Below are 14,730 nucleotides of genomic sequence, written 5' to 3'. Positions count from 1 at the left end.
TCTGGGATGGAAAAAAATACTACTCATTTGCTGTTTGCAGATTGCTGCAACTTGTCTTAAAACCATCCTTCCCTCTAGTTTTCCTGTTTGCTTTCAGAAGGTGCCATGCTGTTGTCCCAGTTCTTTGGTGGTTGTATAGGATTTGTACACTTATCAAAGTACAGCAATTGCTGCTTTTTCTAGTGCTTTTATTTAGAAATTTGTGTTATGAAGTAGATAATTAAAAACTCTTCATTTAGATAATTCTGTAAATGCCTTTCTGTATTGTTTCAGGGTGAGCGCTGCAGATGTGGACTTGCAATGGAAGTTTTCCCAGACACCAACTGAGCATGTCTTTCCTGTTCCAAACGTTTCTCACAACGTGGCCTTGAGAGTCAGTGTCCAGTCCTTGCCCAGACAATCGAACTACCCAGTACTGACCTGTAGTATTCACACCAACCTTAGCTTTTATGAAAAGAGAATGCAAGAGCGTAAGTTACATCAGCACAGTGATTCCATTGTGACACAGCAATGCAGTACTTCCAGTCCACAGCGCTTCTGTGGGAAACAGACATGGACAGTGACACCTGAAGGACAACTTAATGGAAAAAAGGCACCTGAATTTACCACATCTCTCAGAAATTTAAAACTTTATCCATCTACTGGACTTGGATCTGACTTTGGGGCATCGCAGTCTAAAGTTCAGTGCTATAATGCTACAGCAGACAGTAAGACACAATCTCATGAAGCACCTGTCAGAACTTTTAAATCCTTTTCCCTTGCTGATTCTCGTGTTTCGAATAGTCATTGCTCTCATCAGCCCACAGGAGAAACCAATCCTTTGATAGGCTCTTTACTTCAAGAGCGACAAGAAGTCATTGCACGGATTGCTCAGCACTTGATTCACTGTGATCCAGCTACTTCACCAGTTGTTACTGGACGTCCGTTCAACATACATGAAAACAGCTTGGCTACACCGAAAGCTTTTCGGAGTACTTATGAAGACGAAAAGTTGCCAAGGAAAGGCAAGGAGACCTCCTCTGTTTCCAGCTTAGACAATGCGGTGCAAGATGGCAGTGAAAGGAAAACTAGAGCAATACCAGAGATCACATTGCTGGACTCCCGTGTTCCAGTGAACCATTGTGGCCGTCAGTTGGCAGGAGAGGGCAATCCCCTGATCGATTCTCTGCTCCAGGAGCGGCAGGAAGTGATAGCAAGGATTGCCCAACACTTGATTCATTGTGATCCGGCTACTTCTCATGTTACTGGACATCCTTTAAAAGGACATGAGACTAGCCCAGTTACTTCAAAGATTTTCCGAAGTACATATGAAGATGAAAATTTGCTGAAGAAAGGCAAGGAACCCTCTTCTGTTTCTTTTGCTAAATCTGATTTTAATTCGTTAGAAGACAGCAGTAAATCAAGGACTAAGACACCTGATACTCCTATCAGTCCTTCTAGGTTTGATGGAGAATCGAAGCCTTCTCTGAAACTCCAAGCAAGAAGAAAATTAGTTTTATCAAAACCCAGTGAAGCTGTCCGCAATGCATTTCATCAGACTTCCAATAAAACTTCTCATGCATTTACTAACATTCACACATCATCATCATCATGTATTAAAGAAAATAAATCTGAATTGCCAGATAAATCGGAAATGAAACATTCTGGTTGTGCACAGAAAGACCAGATAACCAACAGAATTAAACAGTGTTCAAATTTCAGCAGCATTGATGAACAGATTTGCACAAATAAACTTAAAGAAAGAACAGTTATTAACGAGAACAACAGCACGGACAGTTCTTTTAACAATTTACAGATAGATAAATGCCGAGTACTTGAAGGTACAAAAAAGGCAACTGTGATGCAGGTTTCTGACTCTTTGCACAAAAATGAGCTCAAGTGTTTAGATAAAGACTCAAAAAAACCAATTATTTATGAGCAAAACACTCAGCTTATTAGTATTGAGAATTATTTAAATAAAGACCATGACAGTTTCAAAAACAAAACCAAACAAGATAAAACTAAAACTGCACATGATGAGAATGAAGACCCAATAGGTGTCGATTTACAAAGCACTTCTCAGAAGAAACCTACAGAAGACAGTGTAGTTAAGTGTGAGCGGCTGAAGAACCCAGATGTACAGGTAAATACACAGAGGAAAAAAACAATTCATATAGCTGCTCTTAGTCACATAGCTTATACCCCATATCTGCTAAGGACCAATATGAACATGGATTTAAGTCTGACTTCGTAGAAAGCAGCATGTTGTTATTGCTGGTTTGGTCTGAAGTAATGTTTGGCTGGTAGTGCCTTCCCCATACCTTCTTAATTACAAATTTAACATTGAGGAGAACATTATGTTATTCTGCTTATGGTGATAGCCTTATGAACGACAATCAGGCAGTTAAGCATCCGGTCTTTTTATAAGTACACCAATGTCTCAGATTATGTGATCTTTAGTGACCAGTCTCTGTGACTGTAGATTGAGTCAAGGCATATTTATACTAAGTATTTCATAATATGCTAGTATGATGCAGATCCACCTGGTTCAGAAGTCCTCTCCATCACAGCAAGGAAAGTATTGCCATGATAGGCCATTGAAATATCCCATTGATCTTGGGTAAATTTGTTTTGCTGACAGAAAGCACCGTCTTCAAAACACGCAAATACATGGCGGAAACATAATTTTCGATCCTTGGATGGAACGTCAACCAAGGCTTTTCATCCCAGAACTGGATTGCCTCTGCTTTCAAGTCCTGTAAGTTATTGTTGGAGTTATGCTGAGAAAGGAGGTATTTTGTTCTTTTAGAATCTATGTATGGTAGAAAAATGGACCTGTTACCTAGGTGAAGTGTGTGTGTTTACTTTCAGTGTCAGAATGAATGCTCTTGCAAGTGGAGATTTGAGAGTTAACACTCACATGAAGTCGAACAATAATTCTGGAAAAGAGAATATTAAGGAGGTAGTTGTTGAGATCCTATCAAGATTAACAAAGGGTGACATTAGAAAATTCTATGGAAAAAAAAAAGCTTTGGTGTTATTTTAGAGCACAGAAGAAAGCATTTTGCAAATTAGTGTAAGCTAACATATTTTGTCATTTAAGAGTTTTTGTGTGAGTTATTAATACCTGATTGCCTATTGTTCCAAAGCTTTTGTTTCTGTGAACAGTTTGTACTGTATATTCTTCAGCAATCAGAGATGTCATTGAATGACTCAGTGATACAAAGCTGCTGTGATAAGACAGGAGGACATTGGGAAAGTGTTACAGCTCTTGGTAGGTTGTTGGGAGTCTTTAAAGAAAAAGGGAATCTCAATTAAAACTTCTGAAGTAGTGATGTTTTGTAATCAATGCCTGATATGTTTTATTCTTCAGTGCTTGTGAAAGCTGTCATATTTTCAGGGAACTCGGATGGAAATTGTTACAGCCTGTTTAATAGTAATGTTCTGTACCATTCAAGAGGCTGATGCCTTTTTAGAACGAGTCTTTATTCAAATACTTTTAAAACCAGAATTTACAGTCTTGTCATCAATAATTCTGGGATTTTCTTCACTAGGTTCAGAATGCATAGGAATGACTTACTTCTGCTCTGTGTTCATAGTTTTGTAATGTCATGAAAATTGTTGGGAAACTTGTGCTTACTTGGCAAAATTGCCCTTGCTAGCGGTACAGTTTTCAAATTAGCATGTTCTTTCCCTTTTGAGGTTCCTCAAAGGAAAACACAGTCTGGGTGCTTTGATCTGGATTCATCACTGCTGCAGTTGAAATGTCTGTCTGCAAGAAGGTGTGTTTTATTTACAAGCAACATTAACATTTTTTGGGGAGACATATCCATATGCAACCACAAATCGTGTTAGCAAAGACAGAAAATGGGGGCCTTTCAAAAAGAATCCTTATTTTTGAAATAAGGCTTGGCAGCTGAGTTGCCACAGGGTTCCAGGTTAGCACAGTTCTGGGGCATAAACATGGTATGAGAGCTGCTGCCAGGATGACCTCTGTCCTGGGGGAGGCATGCTGTCATATACACTTGAATTTTCAAACAAAATACAGTAATTGTTGATTCTTCTTCAAGTCAGTGTTATGTATGTGTCTGTTTTGTTCTTGGTGTTGAATGGGTTAAACATTTTACCTTATAAAAGGAACTGACTGTGGCCTTTTGTACATTAATATAGTTAACATAAACAGCTTATAGTATGGTATTTTGATGTTAGAAACATCAGGATACAAGACAAAAATACCTGCATGCAAGAGAGAACAATCTGATACTTTGGTTCCTATTTAATGGAGTTAATGAACAATCTACATTTTTGTTGTCTTCAACCCCTGTAATGTAAAACTTGTGACTGTATTTTTTCAGTCAATTCAAACATGTTTTGCTAAAGTATTACCAGGCAATGTTCAACTGTTACTTCTTTAGGACAATATTTTGTAATGCAGTAAGTAAATGATCCTTTCTAGAGCTCTTTGTACCCAGAAGACAAAAGCCAATGCTTTTATCCTTTATATTTATTCTTTTTTTTTTTTTTTTAATAGCCCACAACAATGTATAAACAGAGACAGGGATCCAGAGAGCCATGGGAAACCATTCCTAAGTTCTAGTGCTCCACCAGTAACAAGTCTTAGCCTTCTGGGAAACTTTGAGGTATTGCATATTCTCTGGAATTCTTGTGGTATTGTTATTATTCTTCTGTACTGCTTTGAAAAGTACTTGACTGTGAATAATTCCAGCCTGATTACAATGTAAAAGTTTATAATTAAATTGAATAAAATTTGTTTTAATTTCCAGCTGTAAGGGCACATATTTCATGCCCCAGACATCTTCTATTTCAGAGATACAGACACAACGCATTGCTTAACTTTTATTTCCCACTATGGTCAAGTGAGGAGGTGTTTTGTTGACTTAAATAAGGTTTAATAATCTGTAATTGTCCATGTATATACCTAGAAAAAAAGATTTACATTTTCAGTTTTAATGACTACTTGATCACAAAAGCTGTATTGAATCAGTGTAGTAAACAGAATGTATTTAAAGTGTAGCCTCCAGCTCTTCACTTTGTGTAGTGTATCAAATACCAACAACTGATAGCAAGTGTATTAATGGGTTGTATCATGCTCTGAAATACAGAGTGAGTATATTGAGAAAAGTTACAGATTCTAGATTCCCCTGCCCTCCCAGCTATTATATGTCAAGGAAAATTGTGCCTAGATCCTGCTGCAATAAAATTCTCTGGCTTTTGCACCGGTTTCAGTAGGGTGAAGACTGGATGTGGATGGTGCTTTCTCTTAAACCCATATCATCTTGCTGAAAGTTCTGCTGTTTATCATAATTCTTGCCTCAGTGTTGATTTCTGGCAGGTCACCTTAGAACAGACCCAAGGTTTTATATAAACCTGTTCCCTGGTTTGCTGCTATATTCTGAGGTGTTTCCAATGTAAGCTCTGTATGTTTTGTTTTTCAGGAATCTGTCCTGAATTTTCGCTTAGACCCACTTGGCGTCGTGGAGGGTTTCACAGCAGAAGTAGGAGCAAGTGGAGTCTTTTGTCCAACACACATGACTCTGCCAGTTGAAGTGTCATTCTACAGCGTCTCAGATGATAATGCGCCCTCTCCTTACATGGTAAGTATGTGATTGGATTTGCTTTACATAAATTCTGATAGGTGCAGATGAAGAACAAGAGCTCCATGAGTAGATGTTCAGCAAGTGGGTTTGAAGGGATCTGTTGTTTTCAGCTGCTTATGATGGAGTTCTGTCCCTTTTCCTTTCCCTAGCTAGTGCTTTTCCTCCCATTGCTCTGCTGCACCATCCAACTGCTCTCACCCTGGGATACTGGACATATTTGTCTCCCTCCACATTGGAGGGGTCAACCCCCACCATCTCTCTTTATTCACCTATCTTAAAATAGGCAGTGAGGCAATAGCTGGACTTAATGGGATACATTTTGTTGTCCCAACAAGCAGCTGTCCTGGGCAACTAACCACTGCCAGAGTGGCTTAGGTGCAGGCCAAGGTATATTTGCTGATGGAGACTTTAGGTACAGAAGTTTTTCAGCCCTTTCTTTTAAAGCAAATAATGTCTCAGCTACTGTGACATGTGGCACTCTCACAAGCTGTATGGTTTGCTGATGTTCACACCAACACAGTATTTGTGTTCTCAGTATTTGTGTGCTAATTCCATGTTTCTACAATGACAGCATGGGTTTTGGATGTCTAAAAGTGCTTCCTTGTAAGAAGCATGCTTCCTTGTAAAAAGCATGCTTCCTTGTAAGAATCAAGGGATGTCTTGTATGATAACATTGAATTAGGCAGCTAGATTTGTTCTTAATACCTGTTAAGGAACCTCAGTGTTACTAATTTTTAGAGGTTTAGTCCATTTAAGTAAGTAAGTAAAGCAATGAACATCTGATTATCCCAATATTGAGATTGTAAATTAATGGCACTTAACATATTTCTCACCTTCTGTTTCTGGCAGAAGGTCAGAGCAATGAAAACAACCTTCAGAAAATGAAATGGCTTTACAAATTAAGTTTGAGTAAACTTTTATATATCTTCTCTTAACCACTGCAAAGAAGTATCTATTGTTTTGCTTTCATTTTTCTAGATTATTTCACGTGATTTTCCAGGAGGTGAAGGGATTCTGATGTTCCTCAAATGGTTAAAGTAGCATTGCTTATTTTCCTAGCTGCGTTTCATTGTTTCAGGCTTTTCCACATGCTCTGAACATGTTATTATGGCTGAGTCTCCCAGGATTAATACAACGTTTGTATAGTGCCTCCATCATCAGAAACATTGTTCATGTTTTTATAGCTAGTTTCTCTCCTCTGGGGTCTTTTTTGTTGTTGTTTGTTTGGGGGTTCTGGGGATTTAAGTCCAGTGCAGTGGGGGCGAACATCTGTGCACTGCAGGTCAATCAAACCTGTGCTCTAGGGCAGTACCCTAAGGGTGGCCTCAGCAGTGTTCCAGCGCACTCGGATGCTCTGTAGTTCACAGCTGGTACAAAAGCAGATGTCATCATTGCTAAAGTTTGGATTGGAATGGAAGATTAAGTGCATCTGCTGCCTTTGAAAAGCAGAAATAAGTTCTTTGAGATATGGGGTATATTGGTGCAATTGTAGGTGATATAAAAATGGAAAGGAGGAGACAAAGTTTCCATTTTAACTTAGGAGCCATGTTTTAAAGACAGCTCTATTTTGCCATAGCTCCCTGACTGCTAGTTTGGAAATGCAGCAACTTGGATCTTTACAAGATGAGAATATACCACTTATTGCACAGCTTCTAATGATCTGCCAAAGTATCTGTAAGGCCCCTACTGTTGATTTTTAGCTGCATCTTAAATTCATTGCCTTCTCTGTATTTTAGTTTTTATGCATTACTAGTTTTTGGGTTTCTTTTGTTTTTAATGAATGCAATTATATGAACAGAATGTTTTGATTTGTTTACATCTCCCCCTGTGAATTAAATGCGTGTCCTTTATTATTATTTTTTTCCTAGGGTGTAATTACTTTAGAGTCCCTTGGTAAAAGGGGTTATCGGGTACCGCCTTCAGGAACAATACAAGTGGTACGTATTCAGCAGATAAGGGTGCCTTGAAACCACTAATATCAAGGAAGTCATGCAGAGGAGATGGGGTTACTGGAGATGAGCACAAAGCTAGCAGTGGAAATGGTACGTCTCTGTAGGTACTGCAGTTATTCAAAGCAGAAATAAGAAGATTCCCAACCTTTGAACCCATCTGTGCTGTGAAGAGACTTAAAATCAGTCGCTGAAGATTAAGAATAGTTGGGGACACTGTGGCTTTGAACATGTAACAGAGAAGTAATTGGGCCACAGTCCAAATTCTGAAATCCTTCTAAAGGGATTAAGATTAAATACTCAGTTGTATCTAAATTTTGTAATATTTTAACACCACCAATTTATTTTTTTTTTTGGTAATAAAGTTAGAAAGTAAATCACAGTCATTGCCTCTTTCTTTTAAGAACCCAATCCACGGTAACACATTTCAGGATTAAAAGCAGAACCCACCACTGTGCTTCCTGTGAGCATATTGTGTGTAGAAAATAGTGTAGACAAAAAGCTTACTGGAAAAGTAAACGGGGAGGGATGCAGATTAGCAAAACAGTATTCATACACTGATGTTTCATTCAGATGAGGTTGTATTCAGTATTATATTTAAAAGTGGGAATTGCTAGTAGCTGAGGTGTTGAAAACCAGAAAGACTGCACAATGTTTTTACATAAACATTTCTATATGGCACCAGAACAAAGTGCATAGAGGATGGTGACTATTTTGGCAGGTGGAGTTTGTTTGGGTTTTGTTGTTTGTTTGTTCATTTATGTTTTATTAATTTGCCATCTCTAAAGAGCATTGCATTGAACTATTTGTCTTTTCAGACCTTATTTAACCCTAACAAAACTGTGGTGAAGATGTTTGTGGTGATCTATGACTTGAGAGAAATGCCAGCCAATCATCAAACATTCCTACGGCAAAGAACTTTCTCTGTTCCTGTGAGACGAGAAGTCAAGAGAACTGTCAATAAAGAAAACAGTCAACAGACTGAAGAAAGGCTACTACGCTACCTCATACATCTGAGGTAAGCCACTCAGAGTTAATAAAAGAAGTACCCAAAATCAAAAGAACCCAGACAAACAAAGCCACAAAAAAACCCCAAGTACCTCACAACATTTATCTCATGATTTCTTTCCCAGCCAACCTTTCTGTATACAGACTGATTTACAAAAAGAATGCCTTTAACTTTGGTCCTGAAGCTAGACAGCAGCGAAAGAAGAGCTAATAAATAATTTGGACTCTGCTTGGGAGAAACGAAGTTAAAATATAAAGCTCTTTTTTGGCATTGAAGTATTTTGTAGAGCCTTGTAAAGCTTAATAGTAAGAGAGATCTAGTTCTGGCTGGATCAACGTACTTTTTTTGAGGTTACATGAAATAGCGAGTGTGGATTTTACATGGGGAAAAGCCAAAACTAAGGATCAATGTAGAGAAGGTGCCCAGTGTCCCACATGCATGCCTCTTTACCAGAATAGCTTGTAATATGAAAAGCATTCTGAGTTACTCCTAAAAATACAGAGGTTAGTGGTAAAAAATGTAAATGCCTGTTCCATGATGCAAAACTGCTGATAATGCCTTTCACTTTATAAAATATTCACACAATCTTCCTTAAATGATTTACAAAGCACTGCCTGAAACCAGATACTGTGCTGCTGCTCTCAGGAGGTTCTGGAGACTGTAGTTTGGAACAAAGGAGGAATGGTGGATATACTCTGTCCTTCTCCAGTGTGCAGACTTTTGCCTGCATTGTGGAAAACAAACCACATATGTGCAGGCCCACTGCTTTCATTGCAGCACTTGGAAAAAACAATGGCAGCTGACATTCTGGGGTGAGCAAGCAAAACAAAATCAAATACTCTTCTCTTTAACTTGTTGTAGAATGAATTCTGATACATACTATTTTCCCTATTTAGTGGTGCTGATTTCTACCCAGCAGACTTCTGAAACACAACTTTGTTTAGGGCAGTGATTCCAGGCCAAGCTTTCCCATTAAATGAAAGTTGAAAGTCATAAAAAAATGCGTTGGTTTACTGGAGCATGAAAATAGCATCCTGCTGAGGCTGCTGAACTGTGTTTTCATTCTGAATTTTAGCCTGGATTGAAATTCACCCTTTTGGGCTGCACTAACTTGCCATATCTAACTTGAGAATGTGGTTCTGGGCTAAATTCTGAAAAAGAATGTGTAGGCCAAATAAAGGCCCCATTCACTTGTATGTTGAGCTAACTGATGCAGAGGAACTGGGGACAAGCATCAGCTGCAGAGGTGGGAAAAAGTCTGTGGCCGACCAAGTCTGGCCTACAGGCATGGAGAATTGTAGACTTGTGTCCCCTTTACATTTCTGCTTTAATGTGGTTTGTAAATTTGTTGTAGACTGGCCCAATAATTCTATTTGAGGTCAAACCTGGGTTCCTCTCTGTTGGCTTTTATAGCTAGAAATCTTCTTTCATGAGCTTCCTATTTCTGATACCTACTGAGAAGCAGAAATGCTATTTTGATTCTTCCAGTTTTGAAATACCTGTACCATTTAGCTCAGCTTTCAGGCATGTAAGAGGGATCAAGTCATGGATTTATAATAGGTAATTTGAAATGCATCCATTTCTGTCTGAAAAAAAATGTTTAGCTGCTTAGTTGGGAAAGTAAGCACCTGCAGAGTGTGCCAGAAGTTCTTTGCTTCAGAGATGAACCCAAACAGTGGGTCCTTTCTCACAACTGGAGAACTACAAAACTCCTTGAAATATTATGGGGGTTTATGTTCATCTATCTTGTGATTTATTAAAGAGTACTTCAGATTTTACAAGTCTCAGTTGTCAATTTAGTAGCCTTCTTTACTAAAGATGGATTTTAATAAGGAGAGTTTAAAAAGTCTTAGTATACTAATTTCTACGTAAGTTGGTTTTCAAACTTCATTTTAAAAAGCAGCAATGTTTCCTCAAAGCTGTTTTACTGAAAACTTATACACAAACCTAAAAAAATTAAACTATTGAGTTTTTTTCTGTTATTCAAGTTGGCTTAGAAAAGCCTTTCAGTTTTAGCTGCAGCAGTTGTTGAAAACAAGCATCTTAAGCTTACATGTTGAAACTTCATTTAAAAAAACAAATGAAGTCACCACCAGTAAGCTGCATTGTGGTCGCATCTGCTTGCGAGGCCTTAATCACAGTTGTCAGCACTTGCATTATGAAAGCTTCTTTTCAAGTGGTAATGCAGCAGAAATGCTTGCACAGGTCTGGAACTTAACATTGGCAGCCAGATTTTCTATAACACTCTTTAAAATGTCGGATTTATTGTGTACGCAGCTTCTGCATGCAGCTTTATATGTTTGAGATACTGTTCAATGTGCCATTAGACTGTATTTATACCCACAGCTACAGTATTGAGATATAAAATGGAGCCTGAAAGGACAGCTGAGCTTCATTCACTATTAAGAAAATCAAGAGTTGCATCTGGAGTTTAAGTCATTTCTTGGAGATGTTTTGGGGATCAATTTTTTGTTGCATGTGAAGCAATGATTTTTGCATTGTAATTTATCTACTATGAGTTGCGAGTCCAGCTCTGCTCATGCCTCATTTCTGCCTATGAAGGTGATGACCATCTAGGTTTCTAGGTCACATTCTGGCATCCCTATAAAAGACAATTAAACAGTTAACCTGCCCAGAGCTCAGCATTTTTCAAGTATTTAAAGCTTGGTCAACAGCTTTAGTTACGGACATTGCCTCTTTTAATTGCATGGAGCATCGTTGTTGTTGCTTAACAGCTAAACAGGGGTTGTTACTGAAGGCTAGGTGGAGGGTAAGTTTGAAACTGGTTGTTAAAAGTAGTGATTCCTCAAGGTGTTATAACTTTAAAAAAGAAAAGATTTTCTCATGTGGCATATGATAAATTTATTGGTGGAAGCTGAAGATGGCTGCTATTACTGATGTACTGATCTCTCTGCTTTTTTCATGATCTTGACATTTGTATCCTTGTCCCAATCAGTTTACTTAGATATTTTACAGATGGTGTTGTATAGTCTTTTCCACTTGCAAAACATGTCTTGCTACCTATGTTTTTGTGCTCATCCTGCTATATCCTGTTTCTGAGGCTTATTCTGTTCTTCGTGAATTTTGATGGCATATAAAATATATTGGAAGGGATTTATGCTTGTATTTGTTATTTCTTCAGTAATGTTTGTCACTTTGTTTCCTCTGTCAGACTTTCTAGCTCATCTTTGTGTGTTTAAGCCTTCCTGTATTTGCCTATTGTAACTGTTCCTAGGACACCATCTGTCAGAGACCTTTGTGTTTTTCTTGATTCCTCTACACAACACTACTGAAGCTGCCACAGCTCCTGAGCCAGTCCCGTGCTGGCCACTCCATTACCACCCCTCACGGGTGGTGTGTGTAATGGTTGTCTCTTGATTATTCCAATGTATTCGCATGTATGAAAAGCACTGTTTCTAAATCCCAATTACTATGATGAACATTTCTCAAAGAAAAAAGGTGGTGGAAGCAGAGATGAGAAGAATCCTCTGAATTCTGTCTCCACTCATAGAATCATAGAATCATCCTCAGTCCTTGTGAAATGTCATGCTCAGAAAAGCCAAGTTACAGGGAAGTGGTATTTTCTGGGCAAAGGGAGTCTTGCAGAATTTGCACTAATAGAAAATAGTAAGCTTGAGAAGTTTAAAAATAGACCTTGCTAATTATTTTCCGATAGATCCACGTGTAAAATGGGAATTGAGCTCTACTTTATGATGGTGCTCTGATAACTAGATCTGTCTGTTCTGGATGAATTAATTTCAATCATAGTTTTGCTGCAAAAGTTCTTCCAATATTTTACTTTTCATTTTAAATTGTCTGAAGACCTACATGCTGAATTAACTGAATTAATATGTTCAGTTTGTCTCTTACCTCTTTCAGTCTTCCTTCTTGTGCTCTCCTCCAGAGTCTTGTCTTAAGACAGAATCCTCTCTCCTTTGCCTATCGGGTAAAGGGCTTTCACACTGACAGCACCAAGCAAATAAATAGTGATGGATGGGAGCTCTGTGGGAGCCAGTAGGAACATTCTGCTGGACCCCACCACGTTTACTGTCATTGACAGCTGTATCTAGGAGAGCAGGATTTTCCTTTGTCTGGCTGTGGGGATGACTACAGGCTGTTTTACATCACTTGCCTGAATGAAATGGGGGCACAGAATCCATTTCTACAACCTGGCTGCCCCAGACGATGAAACCTTGACATGTCTTCTGTAGCTGTCTCTTTCTTCCCTGTCACAATTTCAGCCTGATTATGGCTAGGTTTAATTGAAGAGGTACTACTTTTGCTTCAGAGTGGTCAATGAGTAAATGCTTATTAAAGATCTGTGCTAATTGTAATACATGGGATAATACAGTGTGCACTGCTCTCAGCTTTTGTAATGGTATCATTTGGTCATTAGAATAGCAGTAGCTTTTCTGTTTCTATTTCTGTTACAGTAGCGATAGCTTTTTTTTTTTTCCCTTACTGTGGCATGGAGATAACATCAGCTGCCATAAGAAATGCTCCTTAGGCTCTCCTGCTTTTCCTGGTTGAGGGAAGGAAATTAGGGAGTTCTGCCAGATAAAGACTATAGAATACAGTTCTCTGAAATGCAGATCTCTCCTCTCTATATATACTTGTTAAATCTCAGGGAAAGTGGAAGTGGCACATTCCTGGCAGGTTTGGAGGACCTGAATTAGGCTGTTTAGTTACAGCATAAAGGATAAATGGGCGCAGGAACTGGCTGCTGTTTACTTTGGTGATTAGGCCAGTGAACTGTAGTCCCTTTGAAATAGCTCCATGCTAAAACCTTTCCTGTCTGCCTGCAAAGATCCCTCTACCTACTGCTTCTTGAGTTGGACTTCAGTTTGGCATGTGCTATAAAGCAGTAGTAAACTTGTATAAAGAGAGTAATGAAGTCTGTATAGTAGCTAACAAGTGAGAGATATATATATATATACATAATATGTATATATGTCTTTGTTGATAGCTGAACTTTCCCTTTTCTGTGTGCTTAGGCCACCCTCTGGGCATTTTTAGGAGTGCTCATTGAAGAGCACTTCTTGCCTTTCTAGATTGCTGAGAGCTTTAATATTCAATACACAAAATTGCAGTGTGAACTTCAACTATTCCATGCCACTTTCAGAGCTGTGCACCACGTTGGTGATTAGGAACAGAACATGTCAATGCTGAAGGAAACAAAGCAGATCAAAAACATTAGGTTATTCTTTGTTCTTTCATTTTAACTTGACTTTGTGTGTGTTCAAATGTTGGGTTTTTTTGCCTTAATCTCTTAAAGGAATACATTTTATTCAACCATATTTAAAGATGAAACTTTTGGTTTAGATAATACAGATATTTGTATCTTTTCAGGTTCCAGAGTTCTAAATCTGGAAAGATCTACCTCCACAGAGATGTAAGGCTCCTATTCTCTCGGAAATCCATGGAAGTTGATAGCGGCGCTGCATATGAACTCAAATCTTACACTGAATCTCCAACAAATCCTCAGTTTTCACCAAGATGCTAGCAAACAATGGCAAACTGAAGCATTCATTTTACTGTTGATTACTCCTTACGAGCGAAGGCTGGTAGAGGTGGCAGTATAAAGTTAAGTCTGTAAAGGAATGAAAATAGCGCTCAAGAGAGAGAAGGTTCTTATGTGATCCTGGACCAGTTTTTGAAAGGTTTCTGGAATGAGCTTTGTGTATTCCAAGTAGACTGGAAATATACTTAAATCTAATCTTTTTGTACTGTTTTAAAACCACTTCATTGGATGTGTTGCAATAGCAAATTCCCAAGGTAGTTTAGTGTTTACACTTTTTATTTTTCAGTTATTTAATATTTAATGTTTCATTTAATACTCAAGTGATGTTTGTCTTCAGTGTTCTAATGTAGCATAAATCCTATGTAAAATCATACTATGTATTTTTGGCATTAATATTGAAATCTGAAATATATACAGATGTCTTTAATCTGTGTGATGTTTTAAGTGATATTCATTTAAGTTATTGCAAATGGGGACAACCGGTGAATTTCCATAACATTTCACACTATGCAAGCATTTAGCTTTCTTTTTTCTCTTTGATGGTACCCTCTTCCTTTATTTCCTCACATACAGATTTAATAACGCTTGCAACCATAGCGCAGACTGTTTCTTTACTTACTCATGCATTCAGATCATTGGTTTGATTCATATTTT

The 14,730-nt window shown here is 38.2% G+C and overlaps 1 protein-coding gene across 5 annotated transcripts in view; it reads left to right on the top strand.

Annotated features, from left to right (window-relative positions):
• ATOSA (atos homolog A) overlaps window positions 1-14,503 on the top strand; it is a 47,540-nt gene extending 33,037 nt beyond the window's left edge. For all 5 annotated transcript variants that reach the window (XM_061446975.1, XM_061446974.1, XM_061446976.1 and 2 more), the window contains 8 exons: window positions 274-2,122; window positions 2,621-2,737; window positions 3,682-3,761; window positions 4,511-4,619; window positions 5,436-5,594; window positions 7,466-7,534; window positions 8,365-8,564; window positions 13,905-14,503. In XM_061446975.1, coding sequence (XP_061302959.1) covers window positions 274-2,122; window positions 2,621-2,737; window positions 3,682-3,761; window positions 4,511-4,619; window positions 5,436-5,594; window positions 7,466-7,534; window positions 8,365-8,564; window positions 13,905-14,058 — 2,737 coding nt within the window. In that variant the 3' untranslated portion in view covers window positions 14,059-14,503. The remainder of the gene's footprint in view (window positions 1-273; window positions 2,123-2,620; window positions 2,738-3,681; window positions 3,762-4,510; window positions 4,620-5,435; window positions 5,595-7,465; window positions 7,535-8,364; window positions 8,565-13,904) is intronic.
• The last annotated feature ends 227 nt before the right edge of the window (window positions 14,504-14,730 follow it).

Source organism: Pezoporus flaviventris, unplaced genomic scaffold (genome assembly GCF_033815535.1).
Source record: "Pezoporus flaviventris isolate CSIRO_AGI_PZ_B2104156 unplaced genomic scaffold, CSIRO_AGI_Pfla_v1 ptg000006l, whole genome shotgun sequence".
Taxonomy (NCBI): Eukaryota; Metazoa; Chordata; class Aves; order Psittaciformes; family Psittacidae; genus Pezoporus; species Pezoporus flaviventris.
The sequence above is the reverse complement of the archived record's forward strand: the minus strand, read 5'-3'. Positions and strand labels throughout refer to the sequence as shown.